At 42.3% G+C, this 23,043-nt stretch overlaps 1 protein-coding gene across 2 annotated transcripts in view; it reads left to right on the top strand.

Moving 5' to 3' along the window:
• The window catches only part of MCTP2 (multiple C2 and transmembrane domain containing 2), a 337,462-nt gene that overhangs the window by 232,326 nt on the left and 82,093 nt on the right, over positions 1 to 23,043 (top strand). For both annotated transcript variants that reach the window (XM_073618403.1, XM_073618402.1), the window contains exons 13-17: positions 5,857 to 5,959; positions 9,846 to 9,948; positions 20,106 to 20,207; positions 20,317 to 20,391; positions 22,529 to 22,648. In XM_073618403.1, the coding sequence (XP_073474504.1) occupies positions 5,857 to 5,959; positions 9,846 to 9,948; positions 20,106 to 20,207; positions 20,317 to 20,391; positions 22,529 to 22,648 (503 nt within the window). The remainder of the gene's footprint in view (positions 1 to 5,856; positions 5,960 to 9,845; positions 9,949 to 20,105; positions 20,208 to 20,316; positions 20,392 to 22,528; positions 22,649 to 23,043) is intronic.

Here is a 23,043-nt window from a genome sequence, read left to right as displayed (position 1 = left end):
TAATGTGGATGAATATATAGAGATGGACAAATGATTCTTGACTCAAAAGTTGCTTTATTCGATTGTTGTAATCCAAGCAAATTTTTTGGATTCCCTTTATTTAGGGCTGTCCTGTCTCTTGTGAATGAATCAGTGATGTGAGTAGCAACTAAATGTTGCTAAGCACATACAAGCAACAATCACCAAAGCAATGTGATCATTTTCAAAAAGAAGGCTAAACACTTTTTCATTTGCAACAGTTTTGGGCAAAAAATTCCACGCTTATGATGAGTGATCCTTGAATGATCTCAGATTTTCAAACATACAGTAAAAATTTGGATTGTGAGTATAATTTGTTCTGGAAACATACTTGTAATCTAAAGCACTTGTATATAAAAGTGAATTTCCCCATAGGAAATAATGGAAAGTCAGATGATTCGTTCCACAACCATTCATCTTTCAGTTTATAGTCTATATAAAAAGATTATAGCAATGTGACCAGGTTGTGTAACCATAAAATGTCCATCCACAAATGGAAGCCTCCACAATGGAATTAGAAGCAAAATCCAGAAGGAGCTACAGAGTATAAAAGAGAAGAAAGACGCCTCTAAGTGTAGCAATATGGTTACATTTAAAGGTACAACATTTAGCAACTCACATGGTTGATGATTGAAAGAAGCACATCTAAGTATGCAGGCATCCGGGTAAAGCTGTCCCCCCTCATCGCGGCTCTCACTGCTGTCAGTCTGCAATTGTGACCGGGAAGACTACCCTGCAGTAGAGCGATCTGAAAGCGAGGCTTGAATCGCTTGTGGAGCGCAGCGTGGAAGGGACGATGTCGATGGCGGTGCCGGGGATGGTCTATGTAGACAGCTTTACCCCGGATGCCTGCATAATTAGATGGTCCTCTTTTAATCGTCAACCATGTGAGTTGCTAAATGTTGTACCTTCATTAAATGTAACCATATTGCTACACTTAGAGGCGCCTCTCTTCTCTTTTATACTCATTTGTGACGTGACTCTACTTGTATATCAAGACATTGCTCGTTTATCAAATTTATAAAATAAATTTGCTTGTCTTGCAAAACACTCTCAGACCAAGTTACTATCAATCCAAGGATTTACTGTACTTGAAGACCACTATAACTAGTCTCTTTAAATCGTATCACTCCATATTACTCTTTACTGGAAAATGGTGTGCTAAACTGAACTATAGGAGAACACATATAGGTTGTGTCTAAAAAGTTCAGTAAATGGTTAGATATCTCAACGGCAACATAGCCATGTGCCTGCATGTGCATCTGGCCCATCCAGAGACACGTTGAGAAGTGCCACCTAGCGTGGAGTACACGTGACCGTCGGGGTAAACCCACTGCGGGCAGTCGAACATAGTCCATGTGAGAGGTAGGGTCACAGTGCAATGGAGCAATGAGTGAACATCAAGTTCTGTTACAAATTGGGGGAACTGGCCACAGAGACGCATGAAATGTTGGTACAAGCGTACGGGACAGAAGCCATGAGCAGAAAATATACAAAATGTGCTTTCAGGACGGGAAGGAAAGGACTGAGGATGAGCCATGTTCGGGTTGGCTTTCGACAAACCGAACTCCAGACATGATCTTCGATTGATGGTGGAGAAATTGGGCATTAGCAAGGACACGGTGCGCACCATCGTCCGCAAAGATTTGGGTAAGCGGAAGATCTGTTTTTGGTTCGTGCTCCACAAACTGACAGACAAACAGCCGCCATGTTCGGCCAGAGTTGCGCAGGACTGGACAATGGATGTTGCTGTACCATTAAGTGCCTGCGCACTGTGCGATGCGTGTGCGCCAATTCTTGGCTAACCACGGCGTACCTGTTCTCGATCATCCATCGTACTCCCCAAATATGCCTCCTGCAGACTTCTTTCTGTTTCCCTGCCTGAAGAGCGCCATCAAAGGATCATGTTTTGTGGATGGGGCAGCAATCCAAGAAATGTGTGACAGCGGTTCTGCGATCGATTCCTAAAGAGGCCTTTGCTGACCGTTTCCAGAAGCTTCGTGAACGTTGCCAAAAGTGTGTTGCGAAGAATAGCAATTATTTTGAAGGTCAATCAAGGCAATTTGTTCTGTTTTCTGATTCCATTCACCAAACTTTTTAGACACGCTTTGTAATGTAATTCCACACCATCTCAAAAATTATTGGTTGCCCTCTATTATATAGATCTCTTCACAGGTCAAATGTCTTACAAATCAAAACATCTCCCATAGCAAAGATTAGGTGATTAATGGTTGTGCATTGATGGTTGTCTTGGAATTTTGTATCAAATTTGTGGGTTACTAACCCCGGAGGTACATTAAAAGTCTCCCATTTCTTGCCCCCTATATAGGGTGGGTTTTTATCTGGTTTTCTTTGGGATGGTGCCTCCAAGGTTCCATTATTATATTTTTGGTTATTCCACCACTTGCAGTAAGGTATTTCAAATAATTTTAACTCTTAGAATGAGTTTGCATATACTGTCCCTCTAAATAAAGGGTCTCCAAACTATGGCCCTCCAGTTGTTCAAGAACTACAATTCCCATCATGCCTAGCCATGTCTGTGAATGTCCGAGTTTTCCAATGCCTCATGGGATTGTAGTTCCGCAACAGCTGGAGGGCCGTAGTTTGAGGATCCCTGTTCTAAATCTTGTAAAGTATGGCTGGCAAAGAGTATATCGGATACATTTATTCCAAAACACTTTGTTTTTTAGTCCTTTTAACCAATCTCTATTTCTCAAAAAGGTGTACTTTAGTGATTTTTGGTTTGCAGATCTTATTAACCAGTCCCAGTTAGGGAACTGGTGACTTTTCTGCCAACACTGGCACATGCAACATTTAAATTCTTTTAGAATTAAACAGAGGTCTTGCACTAAAAATATTGTACAGAACATTCATTTGAAAAGCCTTAATAAAATATTTTTCTTTAGCATTGTGCTTTAAAAGTCAGTTTACAATATCTCTGGTGGGAAAGGCCATCTAATTGCTGTTTTTATACAAAGATTTGTTGATGCGTTTTATATCTGGAATACTGTAGTTCAATACAGATTTTTTTTTTTTTTTTTTTTAAGCTACAAGGAGGTTTAGAAAAAAAAAATCTCATTTTGAGATAAAGTGTATCATGGCAAAATTGCAAGAGTTGCCCTTAAGTGTCTGTTGATGGGATCAATAAAGTGCATTTGGTATCTTCAAACTCAGCCTTCACAACAAATGTCAGTAAAAAGATTTTTAACCTGGAATCGGGAGAGCGCAAACGATCAGTTTCCATAACTTTTCATCATTAAACACAGCTCGGCAATTTAGAAGAAACCACTAGTGCAACATATGTAGAAATAAAAAATCAATGTAGGCGTTGTGCACTGGAGCCGTAAACCTAAAAGGCCGTTATTCTGTCAAGATAATGTTTTTTTGCTGATAAAGTCTTTTTTCGTGATGGCTGGTAAAGTTTATGGATTACCAGTGTAACTTTCGCTGGGGATAAAAACTCTGCTAATACATGGCACTTAAGGACAAATCGTACCCAGATCTAGAGTGTTTAACTGCTTCGTTGCCTTGGAGTTTGACTTCTGTGAGCCAAGGTTAGCCACAGAGAATGAGATTTTTTATTTTTTCATCATCCAAGTTAGTTGTTCTCCACAGCCCTATAGTATGGATGGAATCTTGTACTTGCTTACTCTGGTGTATCCCAGAGAAGTCTTTATTATGAAGTTTGGATTCTGGGCAATGAGTGGGAAATGGGGAAGAATGTAGACAGGGCTTTGTTTCCTTTAATTGTTACCTGTCCCATTGGGAAGGACATTTTAATTTTGCCTTTTTAAGGCATGTTTGGACTCTGGTGCGGGGCAGATGGCCTGGAGAAAGAGACAGCAACAGAGGGGGGGGGTGTGCTCTTGCCGTTGGGGGAGGGGCCGAGAGAGAACTACAGAGCTAAGGCATAAGGTTGGGGTTCAGAAGAGATATTTTTGCGCTCCCCCCCTCCTCTGTACCTTCTCTCTAGGAGCAGACTTTGTTTTTCAGCCCCTAACATGCAACAGAGAAATTGCCTCCTTTTGGATGGACATTATGATAATATTCTTCTCTATACTCATTCCTAACTTTATTGTGTTTTATAATACTGTATTTTGTTAGGACCATCAAGGTGAACTGTTGGGTTTTATATCTCCTGTATAAAATTGAGGTGGGAAATTGCTAGTTGTCTTCATATACTTCCCGGCATCGCATCTAGCTCAGTTGAAATATGTTGCACACAATTTTGTAAATGGAGCCTTCATACAGTTTCTGTGCTTTGTCTGGAGTAGTAGTCTCCAAATTGCGACCCATTACTTGCTTTTAACTGGCCCTTGGGGCACTATTGCTCCTCCTGATACCAGTGACTGAGCACTATTCCTTCCACTGATGCCACAGAAGGGGAACTCTTCCTTCCACTGACGCCACCGATTTGGCATTCTTCCTTCCACTGACACCAATGATGGGGCACTCTTCCTTCCACTGACACCAATGATGGGGCACTCTTTCTTCCACTGACACCAATGATGGGGCACTCTTCCTTCCACTGACACCAATGATGGGGCACTCTTCCTTCCACTGACACCAATGATGAGGCAATTCTTCCTTCCACTGACATCAATGATGGGACATTCTTTCTTCCACTGACACCGATGATGGAGCACTCTTCCTTCCACTGACACCAATGATGGGGCACTCTTTCTTCCACTGACACCAATGATGGGGCACTCTTCCTTCCACTGACACCAATGATGGGGCACTCTTCCTTCCACTGACACCAATGATGAGGCAATTCTTCCTTCCACTGACATCAATGATGGGACATTCTTTCTTCCACTGACACCGATGATGGAGCACTCTTCCTTCCACTGACACCAATGATGAAGCAACATTTCTTCCACTGACACCAATGATGGGGCAACATTCCCTCCACTGACACCCATGATGGGGCAACATTCCTTCCACTGACACCAATGATGGGGCAACATTCCTTCCACTGACACCAGTGATGGGGCAACATTCCTTCCACTGACACCAGTGATGGGGCAACATTCCTTCCACTGACACCAGTGATGGGGCAACATTCCTTCCACTGACACCAGTGATGGGGCAACATTCCTTCCACTGACACCAATGATGGGGCAACATTCCTTCCACTGACACCAATGATGGGGCAACATTCCTTCCACTGACACCAATGATGGGGCAACATTCCTTCCACTGACACCAATGATGGGGCACTATTCCTTACAGTGAAATAAAGGATGGAGCACTATTCCATCTACTGACACCAACAATGGGGCATTATTCCTCCTCCTACTTACCCCAGGCACTATGTAATTTTTTTAATCCTACTGGCCACCAAGCCTGGACCACGGTTCACTTCCACTGGACACAGTCTGGCCTTTCTAAAGTCTGAAGGACAGTCCAGTCAATCGACCCTTTGTTTAGAAAGTTTAGAAAGACTTGGTCTCTACTGCAAAATTTTTTCCTTGGAAAAAAAAAAAAAAAAGAAGCCGAAAGCCACGTCCAACACTCTTTATAATGTTGGTCATTTACTGGCCAATATCACTGGTGTGTGTGTATATATATATATATATATATATATATATATATATATATATTTATATATAATTATTTTTTTATTAAAAAATGAGTAATTTTAAGTAGGAGCAGCTTGATCTTATTTACTTATACTTTTTTTTTATTTATTTATTTTTTTTTATCAATACACAGTAAATTCCTTTGGTAAATCTTCCTTTAGTTTGATTCCTGACATCTATGCATGCCCCGATTATATATGTCATATTGTTATGTGATACAATTGTATGGTAATTGATTTTCTTTCCTTCCCAGGTAAAAGTGATCCTTTCTGCGTCCTAGAAGTGGGAAATGATCGGCTTCAGACACATACGGTTTACAAAAATCTAAATCCTGAATGGAATAAAGTCTTTACTTTGTAAGTAGTCAATGCACAATATTTAGGTAGAACCTGATCCTTTCCAGAAAGTAGTAATCTCTGTAGGTAAAAGGCATTGATCTCATGAGGCATACTATCGCCATACAAAACAAAAAAGTGTTTATGCCGTTGACCAGAGTCAAGTGTTTCTAGCAGTCATTTGATAGCATATTTGCTAAATAAGATGTAATAACTACCAATTGCAACAGGAAATGTGCGACTTGTCCAAATTTTCCTGAAAGCTTCCAAATGTCTGAACAATCTTTTATATAAACAATGGCTTTCAAAGGAAGATTGTTTAATTTGGAATTGGAATTTGAGGCCTCTACAGTCATAATGAAATCTGAAGTTCTCAGGCTTTTTGTCAAGTCTGACTTGGGAACTGTCCATGTTGGTAGGACTGTTCTTGGACAGCTGTATATTTATTTAAAAGTTGTGCCCCCCGACCCCAACTCCCCTTAGGTAATATACAAAAAAGATCAAACCCGTACACTGTTCAGCTTTGGACTGTGCCAGGTGGTATTTACTTTTAATCTCATTCTTGGTTTAATTTTGTTTCTCACTTCATAGAGATAAATGGGAGAGTTGAGTTGGACTCTCCCATTTGTCTCTATGGAGCATGTATTTGCACCTGCATGGTGGAGCTAAGCTGCCAGGAAAGAAAATTGAAGGTAAATACCTGGGTAGTGTAGAAAGATTGTACTTCATCTGAGAGGTTTTTTTTTTTTTTTTTAATACTATATTACCAAGTATAGGGACGCCTGCCTTTACACACACATAAACTTTAATGGCATCCCAGTCTTAGTCTTAGTCAAGTTCCTCCTCCCCAAACTCTCTCATCCATGTCTTTATGGACCTTGCTTTGTGCACTGGTCCAAATCATTTGGTGGAGGGGGGGTTATGGTGGGGGTTGTTTTTCAGGGGTTGGGTTTGGCCCCTTGGTTCCAGTGAAGGGAACTCTTAAGGTGTTGGCATACCAAGACATTTTGGACAATTTCATGCTCCCAACTTTGTGGGAACAGTTTGGGGATGTCCCCTTCCTGTTCCAACATGACTGCTCACCAGTGCACAAGGAAGGTCCATAAAGACCATGGATGAGCGAGTTTGGGGTGGAGGAACTTGACTGGCCTGCACAGAGTCCTGACCTCAACCTGATAGAACACCTTTGGGATGAATTAGAGCAGAGACTGTGAGCCAGGCCTTCTCATCGAATATCAGTTCCTGACCTCACAAATGTGCTTCTGGAAGAATAGTCAAACATCCCCATAGACACACTCCTAAACCTTGTGGACAGCCTTCCCAGAAAAGTTGAAGCTGTTATAAGCCTCGGTTCACACCAGAGGCGGCACGACTTGCAGGTCGCCTCACCGAGGCGACCTGCACACGACTGCCTGGGCGACTTGCAAAACGACTTCTGTATAGAAGTCTATGCAAGTCGCCCCAAGTCGCCCCCAAAGTCGTACAGGAACCTTTTTCTAAGTCGGAGCGACTTGCGTCGCTCCGATTAGAACGGTTCCATTGTACTGAACGGGACGCTGCTTGTCAGGCGACCTAGGTCGCCTGACAAGTCGTCCTAGTGTGAACCGAGCCTAATTGCAAAGGGTGGACCAACTCAATATTGAACCCTATGGACTAAGACTGGGATGCCATTAAATTACATGTGTGTGTAAACGCAGGCGTCCCAATACTTTTAGTAATATAGTGTATGTTATATCCATATTTAGGGTTTAACATGGCACCAAGCAGACCCCTCCTCCATCCCCAAAACCAACCCCCGCCTGAACAGCATGTGGGGGTTCTTCTTTCCCGCAGCAGTTGTCAGGTTTGAAATTGGCATGACAGTCTCTAAATTGATTGTCAGACAGACATCTGTGAAGAAGTGAAGTCCCATTTGATATCGTGTCAGACAGACTTGTAGTTCTCAATGGAACACATGTGCAGTGATCACCTCACTCAATGACACTTCCTCCAGGTCTCCGAATGAAAGTCTGTACATCTCTGCAGGGTTATGGCATTGCACCTAAAATACACTGATCGCAGTTGCAATCCCTTGCAAGCTACATTTGCAAAATAAATAATAAATGCACATTTTGTTCTGCAAATATGTGTGCATTTATTATTTTTTGCAAAAGATGGACTTGATTTACTAAAACTGGAGAGTGCAAAATCTGGTGCAACTCTGCATAGAAACCAATCGGCTTCCAATTTTTTTTTTTTTGTCAAAGCTTAACCACTTAAGGACAGCCTCATTTTGAGATTTGGTGTTTACAAGTTAAAATCAGTTTTTTTTTGCTAGAAAATTACTTGGAACCCCCAAACATTATATATATTTTTTCTAACACCCTTGAGAATAAAATGGTGGTCATTGCAATACTTTCTGTCACACTGTATTTGCGCAGCCGCCTTACAAGCGCACTTTATTGGGAAAAAAATACACTTTTTTAAATTAAAAAAATAAGACAGATTGTCAGGGGTCCTGCAGCCTCATAGGACAGTCAGAGCAGAACGAAATCTCCTCCTACAAGCTTTAACCAGACACTGATAGAAGTCATACGGCTGCTATATACTGCTGATGTAAAAAGTTAGTTGGCAGTTTATATTTACCAAAATAATTGCATTTCCATGTTCTGTGTACTGTGGGGAGACCAGATATAGTGAATGCAGAGTCCTGAGTTAGTAATACTTTCAGAACATTCAAGTATATGAGAGTTAATAGGCTAAGAACCTTCGACTGCACAGTCTATGGAGAATCGTGTGCAAACAGCCGAACAAAATGAACCCGCAGATGCAGAGTGAAGCGAAACATTTAGCAGTGGTATTATTCCTAATTATTCTGAAAATTAAATATTAATTCTGAAATTAATATGGGATTATTTGTTACGTTTGCACAAAAAAATATAGTAAAATGGGCGCTACTTTTTTATCAGATTGAAAATGCAAGTTTCTTTAAAGCGATGCCTGATCTAAAAACCTAGTATATTTGGAAAGCTTGCATTTTTTTTTTTTTTTTTTAAGGAGTTAGTCAGGTTTGGTTAATTTCTAATATATTGAAAGCTCCTTTATACAAGAATTATGCGTTAACATTTGACTACTGTATATTTCTATATGCGGCTGCATAAAATAAAATCATTTGCTGTCGGCAGAGCTCCCCAGCCACTATCTCCATGTGCAACGGTTGTGGATATTATAACAACACTATCTAATTATTTGCATAAAATGACAACACAGAAGCCACCCACTGTGCCGCACTGAACCCTGGCATATCTCAAACACCTGTCACTGGAGCATCAGTGCGTTCTACTGGAAATACAGACATCTATTTTGTGAGGGGTCCAATAACTGTGCTGTGATGTATTGACATCTACTCTTTAAATGGAAAATGTGCCTTCTTTTGTAATGGGAGTTTATTTTAATTTTATAACCTATACATTGTTAAACGTGTGATTCAGATGGTATTTTATAGGGCTTTAAGGTGTATAGACCATACATGGATTGGCCTGATTTGCATATGTGAATAAGCCATTTAGTTGAACTCTAATCACATTCCAGCCAGTGGCGGCCCATCCATAGAGGGCTCACGGGCGCCGCCCCCTCCCCATCCATGTGTCCAGCAGCCCCCTGATCTTTAAATCAGTGGCGCCGGACCATGGATTCCAATGGGGGAGGGGGGTTTTGAAGCACCTGATTAGAGCCAGAGGCTCTAATAGGCTTCAAAAATGGGTGACCTCGGAGCGCAGAGCATTGCGCTCCGATCCCACCCTGTTGTGCGACGGTAGCCTGGCCTGGTCATTAAGGGGGGTAAATCTTTTGGAGGTTTAAATGGTTAAATGTACTGTTTCTTATGTAATATTAGGAGAAGGTTAATGTAAAAAAAATTCTTTTTCAGTCCTATCAAGGATCTTCACGACACACTAGAGGTGACCGTGTTTGATGAAGATGGAGATAAAGTTCCTGATTTTCTTGGGAAAGTAGTGATTCCTCTACTGTCTGTAAGTGAACACTTTTTTTTTAATAATGTTTGTAATATATATATATAAAAGAAAGAGAGGCTGATTTCAATCTTTTAAGCTGAAGTGTTTAAAGAAAAAAATATGTCATAGATTGTTTTCATGTCCCTATTTCTGATTGCACATATTGGTGAAGACTTATGCCTCGTACACACGATCGGAAATTCCCCCCAGCAAAAGTCTGATGTGAGCTTTTGGTCGTAAATTCCGACCGTGTGTATGCTCCATCGGACTTTTGCTGGCGGAATTCCCGCCAGCACAAGATTGAGAGCAGGTTCTCTATTTTCTCAGTCGGAAAAAGTTCCGATCGGAAATTCCGATTGTTTGTACCAATTCCAAAGCGCAAAATTCCTACGCATGCTCGGAAACAATTCGATGCTTGGTCGGAAGCATTGAACTTCATTTTCTCGGCTCGTCGTAGTGTTGTACGTCACCGCGTTCTTGACGGTCGAAAGTTCAGAGAACTTTTGTGTGACCGTGTGTATGCAAGGCAAGCTTGAGCGGAATACCGTCGGAAAAACCATCCAAGTTTTTTCCGATGGAAATTCCACTCGTGTGTACGCGGCATAAGTGATCAGGGATTGGCAAAGCAATAGGTTCTTTTGTGAAAACAACCCCACACCAGCTGATACTCTTCTTCAACATGCTGCCCCGAGTCTCTGTTGCTTTGTCTGAGCCCTTGGTACATACCCGGTCCTTCTGGGTGTGAAGGAGCATGTGTCCTCCTTCCAGGATACAATGTTTGGGTCTGAATGGTAAATTTTCATGCCAAAGCACTGTCATGTGAGGAGGAGGAAAAAGTGAACCCAGTGCAAGCTTTGACAATATCAAAATCTGACCTTACAGAAGGTTAGGACTCCGATGGTGCCAAAAGGGAAGACAAAGGGTTGATTTACTTAAACTGGAGAGTGCAAAATTCTGTGCATAGAAACCAATTGGCTTCCATTTTTTTTTTTTGTTGAAACTTAGTTAAACAAGCTGAAGTTATAAGGTGATTGGTTTCTATGCAAAGTAGACATGTGCACTGACAAAAAAATTTTTGTTTTCGTATCATTCGTTTATTTTTATTTTTTTGCTTTATTTGGAAATTTGGATTTTCGAATATCAAAATGTCAAAATTTTCAAATTTCCAAATTTTCGGAATTAGAAAATTCCAAAGTTTGAAAATTCGAAAAAAAAGAAAGAAAATCTGTAAAATTCAAAATAACTAACTAATAATTAACTATTAAATTATAGGTATTGGAATTTCCTTTCAAATTTGGCTGTTTGTGAACGTAACAAATACAAAATTTATCTTAAGTTACAAATTATCCAAAATAACGAATGCCGCATCTAAACAAATGGAATGGAACAAATTAATAATAAATAACAATAATAGAAAGGTTTTATTGTTATTTATTATTATTAGTTGCCTTCCATTCGTTTAGATACGGCATTTGTTATCTCAGATAATTCGTAACTTCAGATAAATTCCTATTCGTTACGTTCACTAACAGCCAAATTTGAAAGGAAATTCCAATACCTATAATTTAATAGTTTTTAGTTATTTCAGATTTTCATTCTTATTTTCGGATTTTCACGTTTTTAAATTTCGAATTTCCGAATTTCCTAAATTTTGAAATTTCGAATTTCTTAAATTTCGAATGTCCGAAATTTTTAATTTTCCTAAATTTCTAATTTGTCGAAATTCGTTAAACGAATTTGGAACTAAACGAATTGCACATGTCTAATGCAGAGCTGCGCCAGATTTTGTGCACTCCAGTTTTAGTAAATCCACCCCAAAGAGTACTTGGCTAAGCTATTCTTTAAATATTTAAAGTGTATGTGAGGCCAAAAAAAGAAACATTTTCAGCACATCTCTGCACTGCAGGAAAAACCTATTGATCTGCCAGAAATGCAGTGTGCTCCTGACTTCCTGTCTGAGCTTTGCTGCACATCTCCTTAAAGCCATTTTGAATAAAAAGTGGATGTGTGTTCATTGTTTTAGGTTCAGATACTTGACTAGTTATTCCCCAGCTTACTGTTGTTTAAAGCAGACTGACGTGTTATTCCTTAACAATTAGGGGATGAGCACATGAAATCCTCTTTGTTTGTAAGCGGGCGGGAGCTGTCATTTGCCGGCAACATCACTTCACAGGCAGGTTCAAGGCACTTTTACCCCCTTTCAGCCCAGCCCAGCCCATCCCTCCGGATCATGACTAGAGACTGCCTGACAGCACAGTCACTGTGCTGGTAACATGTAGTAAATGTGCTATAAGCACAGAAACCTCAGCTGTCCAAGGGAGCATGCGTGTGGGCCTTAAAGCACACACTCTTTGCTGCCACACATGTGTTACATGGGTGATAAAATTGCTTCTCCCCGCCAGATGTAATTTTTCTTTTCAAACTTTTTATTATTAAAGAAGAGCGTACAAATCAGATTCCAATATAAAGGGAGCAAAATGCATACATGCAGGTACAAAGCTCAACAGTATGTCAGTTCTAAGGACACATTAATTATGTGTGGCGATACCCCGTAGGAGCCGCTGAGTGATGTGGCCCACCTGTCACCCTGCTCATCCCGCCGTTCACTCCTCAGTCACTCTCAGGCAGAAAACAGTCCATGTGCTTGTTTTTGTTATTTTTATTAGGGAATTTAACTTGGACGGGGTAAGGGAATTATGAGATGCCCAGCAAATTGTATATCAGTCAATTGGTAGATTGTTTATCAATCAATTGGTAGATTGCATATCAGTCTACCAATTGACTGATTATACGATCAATTGGCGCATTGTATATCAATCAATTGGGACAACTATATACACTTCTCTGTACAAGTTACTACTCCAGTCTCCTCCAGCACTTTCCCTGCTTGCAGACTATTCCTCTTCCTTCCTTCTGCACAACTCTTTATCTCCCAGGAGCAGCTAGCACATATTTAGGCCTGACACTGGCTCAGCCAGGCTTTTTGCCTCTATGGTGTAGCAAGAAATGAAAAGTCCTTAGTGCTAGCTGTCCTACTGGTGGAATACTGCTCCCAGTCAGCCCTCTTCAGGCCCTGCCAGCTCTCCTGGCTGCAGCTGCCCAACTCCACTGCCCATGAAATTGCAGTCCTCACCACTGGCACTGCACCCATCTCTGACTGCATGCTCCCAGTCCTTTCAGGCGTGCCTCCCCAGTCCTCCCGACTGCACATGTCACTCACCAGCCCTCCTGGCTGCAACCGGTGGTTACGTCCTGAAGACTTGCTGACAATACTAGCTCCTGCTGTCTTCTCTGACTCCTCCTGTGCCTCCTGTTCAGATCCTTCATGCTTTCTTGAAGAGCTCTGTCCTGCACCCAAGTCCCAGGCCCAAGGTCACCCCCCCAGACTAAGGAGCTCCCTCAAAGGCCCCGACAGCCTAGCACTCCATTCTCAGTTCTTCCACTTGACAACTCCTCCCCAGCTGAGCTGACTCTAGGTATTTAAGGAGGCCTACCCCCTGCCAATCCAGGTTGGGGATTGGTCAGGGCTCCTTAACACAGCCCAGGCAGCCCCACCTCTCCTCCTCTCTTTCTAGTACCTTCCAGAAGGCTCTAGAAAGAAGAGGGAGGTCTTAGTGATGCTGCCTGTGAATCATCAGCTCACACAAACCAAAACAAAGAGGAAGCTAGACCTGCCTAAATTTGCTTACACTTACAAAAAACCTAATCTAGCAGCTACCTATGTAGAGGGTGCGACATATGCATTGTACATAACGAAAAAGAGGCGCAGGGCCTTCCAAGCATATTGAATCTAACAGAGGAACCAACATTGGAACGATTACTAACGTATTCATAACTGGTGGACAGAAGGTGTATAAAGAGGAAACCTAAAAAAAAAAATCACATTCCTTTAGTGTTTTGAGGAGAGAGAAGATAAAGAGAGGGGAAAAAAAGGTAAAGACGGAAGATAAAAGGATGGGGAAAAGAAGAGAGGAAGAAAGAAAGGAGGTCGACTGTTCCGTGCCAGCCCAAGGCCCTAGCCATGGTAGTCATATAAGATCATGCCTCAGGGTTCCAGGAGGGACTCATCAAAGCTTGGAGGAAGAAAGTGATCCACCCAGGGTTGCCAGATTTTGAGGTGTTTGGGAATTTTATCCTCAATAGTTGCTTCAATTTTGCTGTGTATCATGGCCTGGGTGACTCTATGTTTAGTTTTAATGGTTCAAAGGGAGGGGGACTTCCAGGCACGCACTATAGTTTCAGATGTACTTTTTAACATTTTTGCTTTGATGCATGTTTCCCAGGTAGTGACCAGCCCTCCTGTGCCATTTGGTTGACTACCCCTTGCATATTAGATCTAGATCTACCTGAACAACATGACAAAGATCACAGATCACTGGGGTGCGGCACCCTTTTTATTTTTACAGGAGGGCACAGTATAGGGGAAACAGTAATCTGTTATACAGTAGTGATTTCTTCCACATGCAGAGTGATGCTGTTACAGATCTACCTGTTCTGCTGCACTGATCCCCACTGGTCAGCCTCCCTCGTCCATCCTATATGATGTCACACACATGTGCCTGGCTTGGACAGGAGAGGCAGGCTGGTGGGGATCAGAGCAGTACAGTTAAGCATATTGCTTACCTGTGCCAATCTGCAGGTGGGGGAGGAGCACTTTTAAGTTGAGGGTCGGCGGGGACATAAATGTGATTTGCCTGTTACCTGTCCACGATCGGCGGTTTGCCAAAATGACTGATTTATAGAACTTATCTCCCATTGACTTGAATGGGGTTTGGATTCAGCATCCAAATCAGTGGCAGCCGGTGGTAACATTTTACAATTTTTGGGGGCAGTCAAACAGTATGCCACCGACATCCCCCCCCCCATCTGTCTCACTTACCCCATCGCTTCACTGGCGACTTCCTCTGCTCAGCAGTGGCCTCCCATTCCCCGGGTCATCACGGCGGAGACGGCTTCTGGTTCCTCCTTCTTCCTCGAGAAAGGGGTAACCCCTGATACCCCCTCTGTTTACACACAGAGATGCCGGTTCTTGCCGTGTCACAAGTGATCGCTGGAGCCCGACAGTCATCGAGACCGCCGGGCACTCGCATCGGCTCCAGGGGCGAGCACCCCTAGTGGGCGCCTGAAGAAACGACGCAAGATAACGGTAATTCGCCTGCTCGTGCCATTCTATCGCAGTACAACTGCGACGGCTAGTCAGGAACAGGTTAAAACTGCCACATCTAAGTATGCAGGCATCCGGGGTAAAACTGTCCACTTATACCATCCCCCACACGGCCATCAATGTCGTCCCTTCCACGCTGCGCTCCACGAGCGGTTCAAGCCTCGCTTTTAGATCGCTCTACTGCAAGGTAGTCTTCCCGGTCATGATTGCAGACTTACAGCGGTGAGAGCTGGCGGTGCAAAGGGCGGTCTATGTGGACAGCTTTACCCTGGATGCCTGCATACTTAGATGTGCCTCTTTTAATCATCAACCATGTGAGTTGCTAAATGTTGTGCCTTCATTAAATGTAACCATATTGCTACACTTAGAGGCACCTCTCTTCTATTTTATACTCTGTAGCTCCTGCTGGATTTTGCTTCTAATCCCCTTGTGGAGGCTTCCATTTGTGGATGGACATTTTATGGTTACACAACCTATCACATTGCTATAATCTTTTTATATGGACCATACACTGAAGGACTTATGAATAAATGGTTGTGAAACGAATCCTTTTGAGTTTCCATTATTTCTTATGGGAAAATTTGCTTTGCTATACAAGTGCTTTGGATAACAAGCATGTTTCTGGAACGAATTATGCTCGCAATCCAAGGTTCTACTGTACATGGAGACTGGAGCTGGGAAAGTGGTTTATTGGATACTAGCACCTGTAGATCATACCAAAATGTGTGATGTTGGGTTTCCAGGATGCTGTAACATAGTGAACAGACCTTTTAACAAACGAAAGTATCCCAGTCCCCCTTTCTATACATTAAATACCAGTCTCTCCCGTGCAGTGTTAATCCAAGCAGCGGGTAATGCTGTGGTTGAGCCATTGAACATGCTGATGTTTACGGAGGAACGGCCCCTGCTCCCTGTTCTTTTGTGCACTTTTTGATGAGTTAACGTGTCCCTGGGTCCCCATATCCCTGATGTTATTGGAAGAGATAGGCTGGAGCAGATGCTCATGCCGAGCACCACTCCGTGCCAAATGTTCGGAGGGATCCTCCGGCAGACTGCGCTCGCTCGTTTTTTTTTTTTTTCTTTAAGAGCTGCCCGGTCTTTCAGCAATCTTTATGAACTTGTGGATGGTCCTCTGACTACACCTGTGTGTAAAGGGAATGTGTGCGGAAAATGGCCATAAAGAACATTTGGCTACAAGTTTCGTTGAATGTTCTTCATCGACACTAATGCTGCAGACAATGGAATATTGTGCCAGAGGGGCAGATTGTGCCACACAGATAGCATGTCCTTTTCATCTAAAAGTGGCATTTGCGCAAAATTAAACTCCAGAGGATCAATGTCCAGCAAAGCTGTTCTTGTGAGTACATAATGCCAAGAATTTAATAAGTATCATCCCGACAATTTTCCTTCTCTATTATGTTTTTTTTTCCTCTGCAAATACATTTGATATTATAGGTGAAACTGTTCTGCATTTTTTTCAAGTGTTTTACTGCAATATTTGTGGGTTTACATGTGTGTGTAACCTTTTCGATTTCAAGTAAATTGTAATTTTTTGTTAAAGAGGAACTGCAGAGTCTGCTCACATAATTTGTAATAAAAACATCTTCGATATTCTGAAGCTTCCCTCCAACCACTTTGCATATTATTTTATATATACTGTGATTCTGTACTTATCAAATAGGCTGCAGAAATCTCCCTCCACTGAGTCTGGCTGCAACTATTTTAACTGTGGGCAGCTGAAGCTGCTGCCTGATCACTGGATTTACAAGAGACACACCTTCAGCTCTGCAGCTTTCATTGGCCCTCTTATGACTGATCCCCCCCACTTCCTTCCTGGCAAACTCACGAGAGTGAGAGAGGGAGCTGTGCATGTCATAAGCCTAGGCTTTTTACCAGGCAAGAAACAAAGTGGGCTGTATAAGGTATTTACTGGCAGAACAAAAGAAGTTTTAATATGTGTAACAAGCCCCTTTGCTCGCTCGGTTCCACTCTCCCGACACTCCTCTGCTGCTATAGAATCAGATTGCAGATCGCAACATCTGATTGTTCGGTCATCCAATGCTCCGGGATTAGAACTACAGCTATGTGCCGTTCTAACCCAGTTGTGATAGCTCAGAACAAACACCAGGCAGGCTGTATGTAAGTTCAAACAGGAATCTCTTTTATGGAAAAATACAGGCTCTTTTATACAATAAAAGAGGAGGTGTATACCTCCGGCTCATATTGCTCTGAACATACACCTGTGACCAGAAACCTAATTAACATGGGCTAATTAACTAATCCCTTTAGACAGCCTAGACTCAGACATGACCTTTAGGCCAGACTGGCCGTCTTGTAGCTCAGAAAACCCAATCAACATTATCACAATAGCAGAGTTAATTAACACAAACAATGGGGATCTAATGACTCTTAGGTCCCCTACTAGAGACTTATTTACAATACACATTCTAGCAGGCAACAGACAGACAGGTGGCTGGAATTGACATCAGCATCTCCTAACAGTATCTGTCCCAGCATTATGAATCAGCCACTATTTCTAATATGGCAAATCCAGGATCCCCAGAGTCTGTGTGTCCTGGGGGACCAGGACCCGAATCCACAGTAATACCACCTCAAGGGTCCCCAGGCATACAGCTCACAAAGAGCACCATTCCCCCAAATGCCAGGGCCCACGATCGATGGGTAAGAGGTTAGCATTCAGTCCCCTCCAAAAGTCTCTCTCCCGGCTAGGTCTGTCACAATATGTAAAGTTAAAACAACAAGGGCAGAAGATTTAATAAATGGAAAGTTGAAAAAATGACTGAAGGTCCACTTTAAAGTATAATTAAAGGCAAAAACCCCTAAAGAAAAGTTCAAATAATGGCAGAGGAGGAGGGAAAACAGGACTTCCCCTTTGGGTTACTCTTAAAGAAAATTTCCCTATGTCTTGTCTTTCCTAGAGGGGCATTTCTTTCCTTTCACACATTCTGCTGCGCTTAAATTTTTTGATCGACTGCTCTTTGGGTCTACTCACAAAACAATCTTTTTTAGGCTATTCACAGCATAGCAGTTAATTGTTATGCAAATAGGAGTTGATGCTTCAAGCATGACACCCGCTGTCTGTATGTGGTAAATATAAGTATGCAGCACTTACAAAAAGATTGTTCGTCTCTTTTAAAGTTGAATTTCAGGTATTGATATTTTATACATAGTTACAGTGGTCCAGCTTGGTTCACTGTAGCTATGTACTATGTATACCATACCTGGGGGATCTCTCTAGAGCAGTGATGGTGAACCTTGCCACCCCAGATGTTTTGGAACTACATATCCCATAATGCTCATGCACTCTGCAGTGTAGTTGAGCATCATGGGAAATGTAGTTCCAATACATCTGGGGTGCCAAGGTTCACCATCACTGATGTAGAAGCTGGAAATGACTGAGGTAGACACCACTACTCCAGTGATCTCCACTTTCTTCCAGGTCCCACGCTGGGTGGCTGCCCTGCTGCATTGTTTACCCAGGAGGCTGGCTGCTTGGCATGGATGCCATTCAGAGAATGTGTTGCATTTTCTGAATGAATGCAAAGCAATCTCTGATTGGACAAGGTGGAGGGGTGGGGTTTAAAGTTAGAGACACCAAAAATAATCCATACACATCCAATGCTAAATACCCTGTAATCTATTTTTCATTAAATTGTTTTTTATGATGATTTTCTGCCTTGTTGTATCATCCTCTGCAAGCTCCTGAACCTCTGCTTTTTCCCCTCAATTCAATTTGTTTGGAATGAGTAGGGCATATTAGTTGAGGTCGTGTACACTGCTCAATGCACACTACAAATTCCATAGTCCATCTCAGTATTGAGCAAGAGAGGATGGCTACATTTCTACATACAGTGAGACCATGGAGAACGAACGTAGTCACCCTCTAACAGGAAGTCAGATCACAACAGAACAAAAAAAAGAAATTTAAAGATCTGGAGGCGAATGAGAGCAAAAGAAGGGATTTTTTTAAAGTGGACCTATATTAATTTTTTCAACTTTCCATCTATTAAATCTTCTGCACTTGTTTTAACTTTGGATGGTAAAACATATATTTTTTTTTTCTGCCAGTAAATACCTTTTACATCCCACTACCTGTTTCTTGTCTGGTCATTAGTCTAGGCTTATGACATCATGCACAGCTCTCTCCCTCTCACTCTGGTGAGAGTTTGCCAGGAAGGGGGGGGGGGATGAGTCTTAAAAGGGCCAATGAGAGCTGCAGAGCTGGAGATGTGCCTCTGTGTAAATCCAGGAAGTGAACAGGCAGCAGCTTCAGCTGCCCACATTTAAAATGAATGCAGCCAGACTCAGTGGAGGGAGATTTCTGAAGCATATTTGGCAAGTACAGAATCACAGTATATATAAAATAATTGTTGGAAACCATGAAATCAGGCCGAGACAGAAGTACAGTTAAATCACACTTGTTTAATAATAAAAGTAAAAAGAACAAACGTAGTCAAAACATAGCCAAAGTTCAGTAACCGGAATGGATAGTCAGCCAAGCCAGAAGTCAGGGATCAATGTAATGGAACAGCAAGCGGGATCTGGAGCCAGAAGGGATGTCAGCAAAGCAGGTCTTGAACAGGATCGCAGGAGAACATTTCTATAATGTTGACCAAGGCGAAGGCAGAGCTCCTCTGGACCGTGTTAAGTAGGCAGGCCTGACGAGCAGGATCATCAACAGCTGAGTAACTGTGGAGAGAGATGGGAGCTGGCAATTAGCCGACAGCTGAGCGGCCAGCTCAGAGAAGGAAGGGCTGAACCCAGCCCTGACAATAATATGCAAAGTGGTTGGAGGGAAGATTCGGAATGGCAAAGGTGTTTTTATTACAAATTATGTGAGCAGAATGCAGTTCCTCTTTAAGTAAAGAAATACATATTGAATAGAATTTTTATTTTTTAAACCAGAGTTTAGAGTCAGTTTAAGTGCCAAGCCACTATCTGTGCCATTCATTTAAAAGGGTACATAATTGTAATTTTATTTTCTTTCTAGGTAAGGAATGGACAACAAATTGCTTACTTATTAAAAAACAAAGACTTGGCCACAGCCTCAAAAGGAGTGATCTATTTAGAAATTGATGTGATATTTAATCCAGTAAGTAGTTCAAGCAATGAGACCCATTTTTACAATATTACAAAGTTTGATGCCTGTTTAGAAGGTTCATTTAAAAATTCCTTCAATCGGATTTTGCTTTCTTTTATAGGTAAGAGCAAGTATTCGGACGTTTAACCCAAGAGAGACGCGCTTTATGGAAGACAACCCTAAGTTCTCAAAAAAGGTTAGTAAAGTCCATTGTAAAGGCCGAGGCTGTTGACTCTTTGATGGAAATCAGTTGGCCAGTGGATGAGCAAGTGTGGAAGTGCAGACATGACATAGTTTCCAGTTCACCTGTATGGGGATAAGTGTGTACAACAGCCTTTCCCAACCTTTTTAACATTGAGGAACCCTTGAACTCTTACGGTCTCTGGGAACCCCTGATAATTACTATATCTACAACTCACAGTACATTAGTGTGATAGTCATTGGGAAGAATGTTCCCTACATTTTGTGGTCATTGAGAAGAATCCCCCCTTACAGATATTTAAAAAGCTCAATGGTGTCAGTCGTTACTCATCTGAGAGGCAGAAGTTGCTCAAGGAAGCCTAGTGTCCCACAGAACCCTGGTTAAGAAAGGAAAGCGTAGAGTAGACTCTCTGGTTCACTGGGCCATGCAGTAGCACATATCTTTATTTTTTGCTCTTCACTATTTTTTGTGATTTGACATACACTACTTAAGAAATATCACAAGAACTTTGATTTTCTCAGAAGTGCCCCTGGCGATAGGGTTGCCACCTGTACGGGAATGACCCGGACAGTCCGGGTTTTGACACTCCTGCCTGGGTTTCTGTCCTCCTGAAATCCGGGCACAGCAGCATACCTCTAGTCCTGTCCAGTGTGGGAACTCAGGGGGGGAATTAACACCCCCATTTCACACCAAACCCCCTGTATGTCTTCAATGCAGAGCCGGTAATGAATGCTGCCAGCTACGGCTTTACTGCTGAGCGCTCTCTCCCTCCCACCCCAAAAGGGCATTCAGTACTGTTGTGGCTGTATGGAGGAGGCACTTGTCAAGCCCATGCTCGTAATGTCAGACAACCTGTGTCTTCAACCTTGAGGGCCGATTCCCCGGAGTGGACAGGAGCAGAGATGCCGATGGAATTTCCCTGCCGTTGACTTTGCTGGAGGATTTTGGAGGAAGAAGGGAGATGTGCTGCTGATGGGAGGAGGGGGATGGGGGGGGGGGACTCTGTCTTGTGAAGTGAGTGTCCTGCTTGGAGCTGTCAAAATTTCCACCCACGGGACCAGTGACTGATAACTGGGAGGTCAGCAGTAGCAGCATCGCTCCTCCACTGAACTTAGGCTCATGTATCATGTACAGCTTAACTATCCTCAGCCAATGCCTTACAGGCAAATAACACTAACATTTTCTCCCCTAATTCCTTCTACCAAAAATGTGTATCTGTTGGCGCACTTTGCCACAACTTCTTCTCCCAATAGAGACACAAACAGCTTTAAGACCTCATGCATACTCGCCACAATGGGCATAAAAAATGCTGCTTATACAGGCAATTGGCGTTCTTTTTTCTTCCAGTCTGTAGAAGCCGAGAGCGTGCCCCCTGTTCACTCCCAACACAGTCACCAGCAGCCAATGGAAAGCTCCCGATCGCTACTTGCAATCGGGGGCTTTTCGATCATGTGACACCAGTCATGGCGGTCACCTGACCATAAACCGCGCCCCAGCATCGGAAGCTCTTTCAAGGACCAGGAGGCGCCGGCGTCAAGGGGTTAACCAATCTCCAACTGGCCAGCAGTAAATTTACTGCTGGCCGGCAGCTTGAGCAAGGCACTGTGATGTACCTATACGTCGCCCCACTCATGCACATTGGTGACCCCCTGGGGTGATCATCACTGTAACAAGCAAAAAAACAATAAAGTTGGTGATATTGAACTACTCCAATGACAGTATGTAAGAAAGAAAGGTAGAAAAAAATAGAATAAAAAAATATTTTGTTTTTTTTTTACAAAGGGGAACATTTACCCTCCTTTACAATATGAATGCCGTTTACGTCATTAAAGTACACTGGATGTCTTACTTTCTGCTGGTTAAACCGTGTTCACCACCGTCCTCCACTCTACACTTGTATAGTATTATCAGAACAGCACGACGTTTGAACTCTGAAATTGCTACTTTTGCTGAATTACCAACACTTACTTCCTCTCTGACCTTATTGTTATATTTAGACCTTTTTTAGATATGTAGTCCATAAACCTTGAGAGAATGTAAGTTATTGAAGGAAAGGGATCCTTGGGGTGAAATTGGTTCCTTGTAATAGACTTCTATTTCCCAAATATTCATCAGTTTTCCTTTCTGTTAGATCTTATCGAGGAATGTTTACCGTGTCAAAAAGATCACGCTGGCGGTCTGGAACACAATGCGTTTCGTAAAGAGCTGTTTTCAGTGGGAGTCTACGAAAAGGAGCCTGATAGCTTTCTTGGTGAGTTAATGTTTTTAACTGGCAATTGTATGTTTTTATTGGATGTCCTAGTCGGCTAATCACCCTTTTCTTCTTTTGGAAGGGTTTTCGATTTTGGTGCGAACTCCAAACTGTGTGAGCAAATGCTTTAACCCTTTCGCTTCCAGAACAGTTGTTGCACTTTCCATGCACGAAAATGAAAAATCATTTTAGGCCTGAAAATTACTTAAAACTCCCAAAACAATATATATTTTGCTGAAAGCAGACGCCCTATAGAATAAAATGGTGGTAATAACCATTTGTCACATGATGGTAGCACAATAGTTTATTAAATGCAGCGTTTCGGTGAAAAAATACACTAAATGTTATTTTAGGGCACACAAACACAAGATATTACACACATTTTTAGTAAAATA

This window comes from Aquarana catesbeiana, linkage group LG03 (genome assembly GCF_042186555.1).
Source record: "Aquarana catesbeiana isolate 2022-GZ linkage group LG03, ASM4218655v1, whole genome shotgun sequence".
NCBI classification, from domain to species: domain Eukaryota; kingdom Metazoa; phylum Chordata; class Amphibia; order Anura; family Ranidae; genus Aquarana; species Aquarana catesbeiana.
This window is presented reverse-complemented; position numbering and strand designations above follow the sequence as displayed.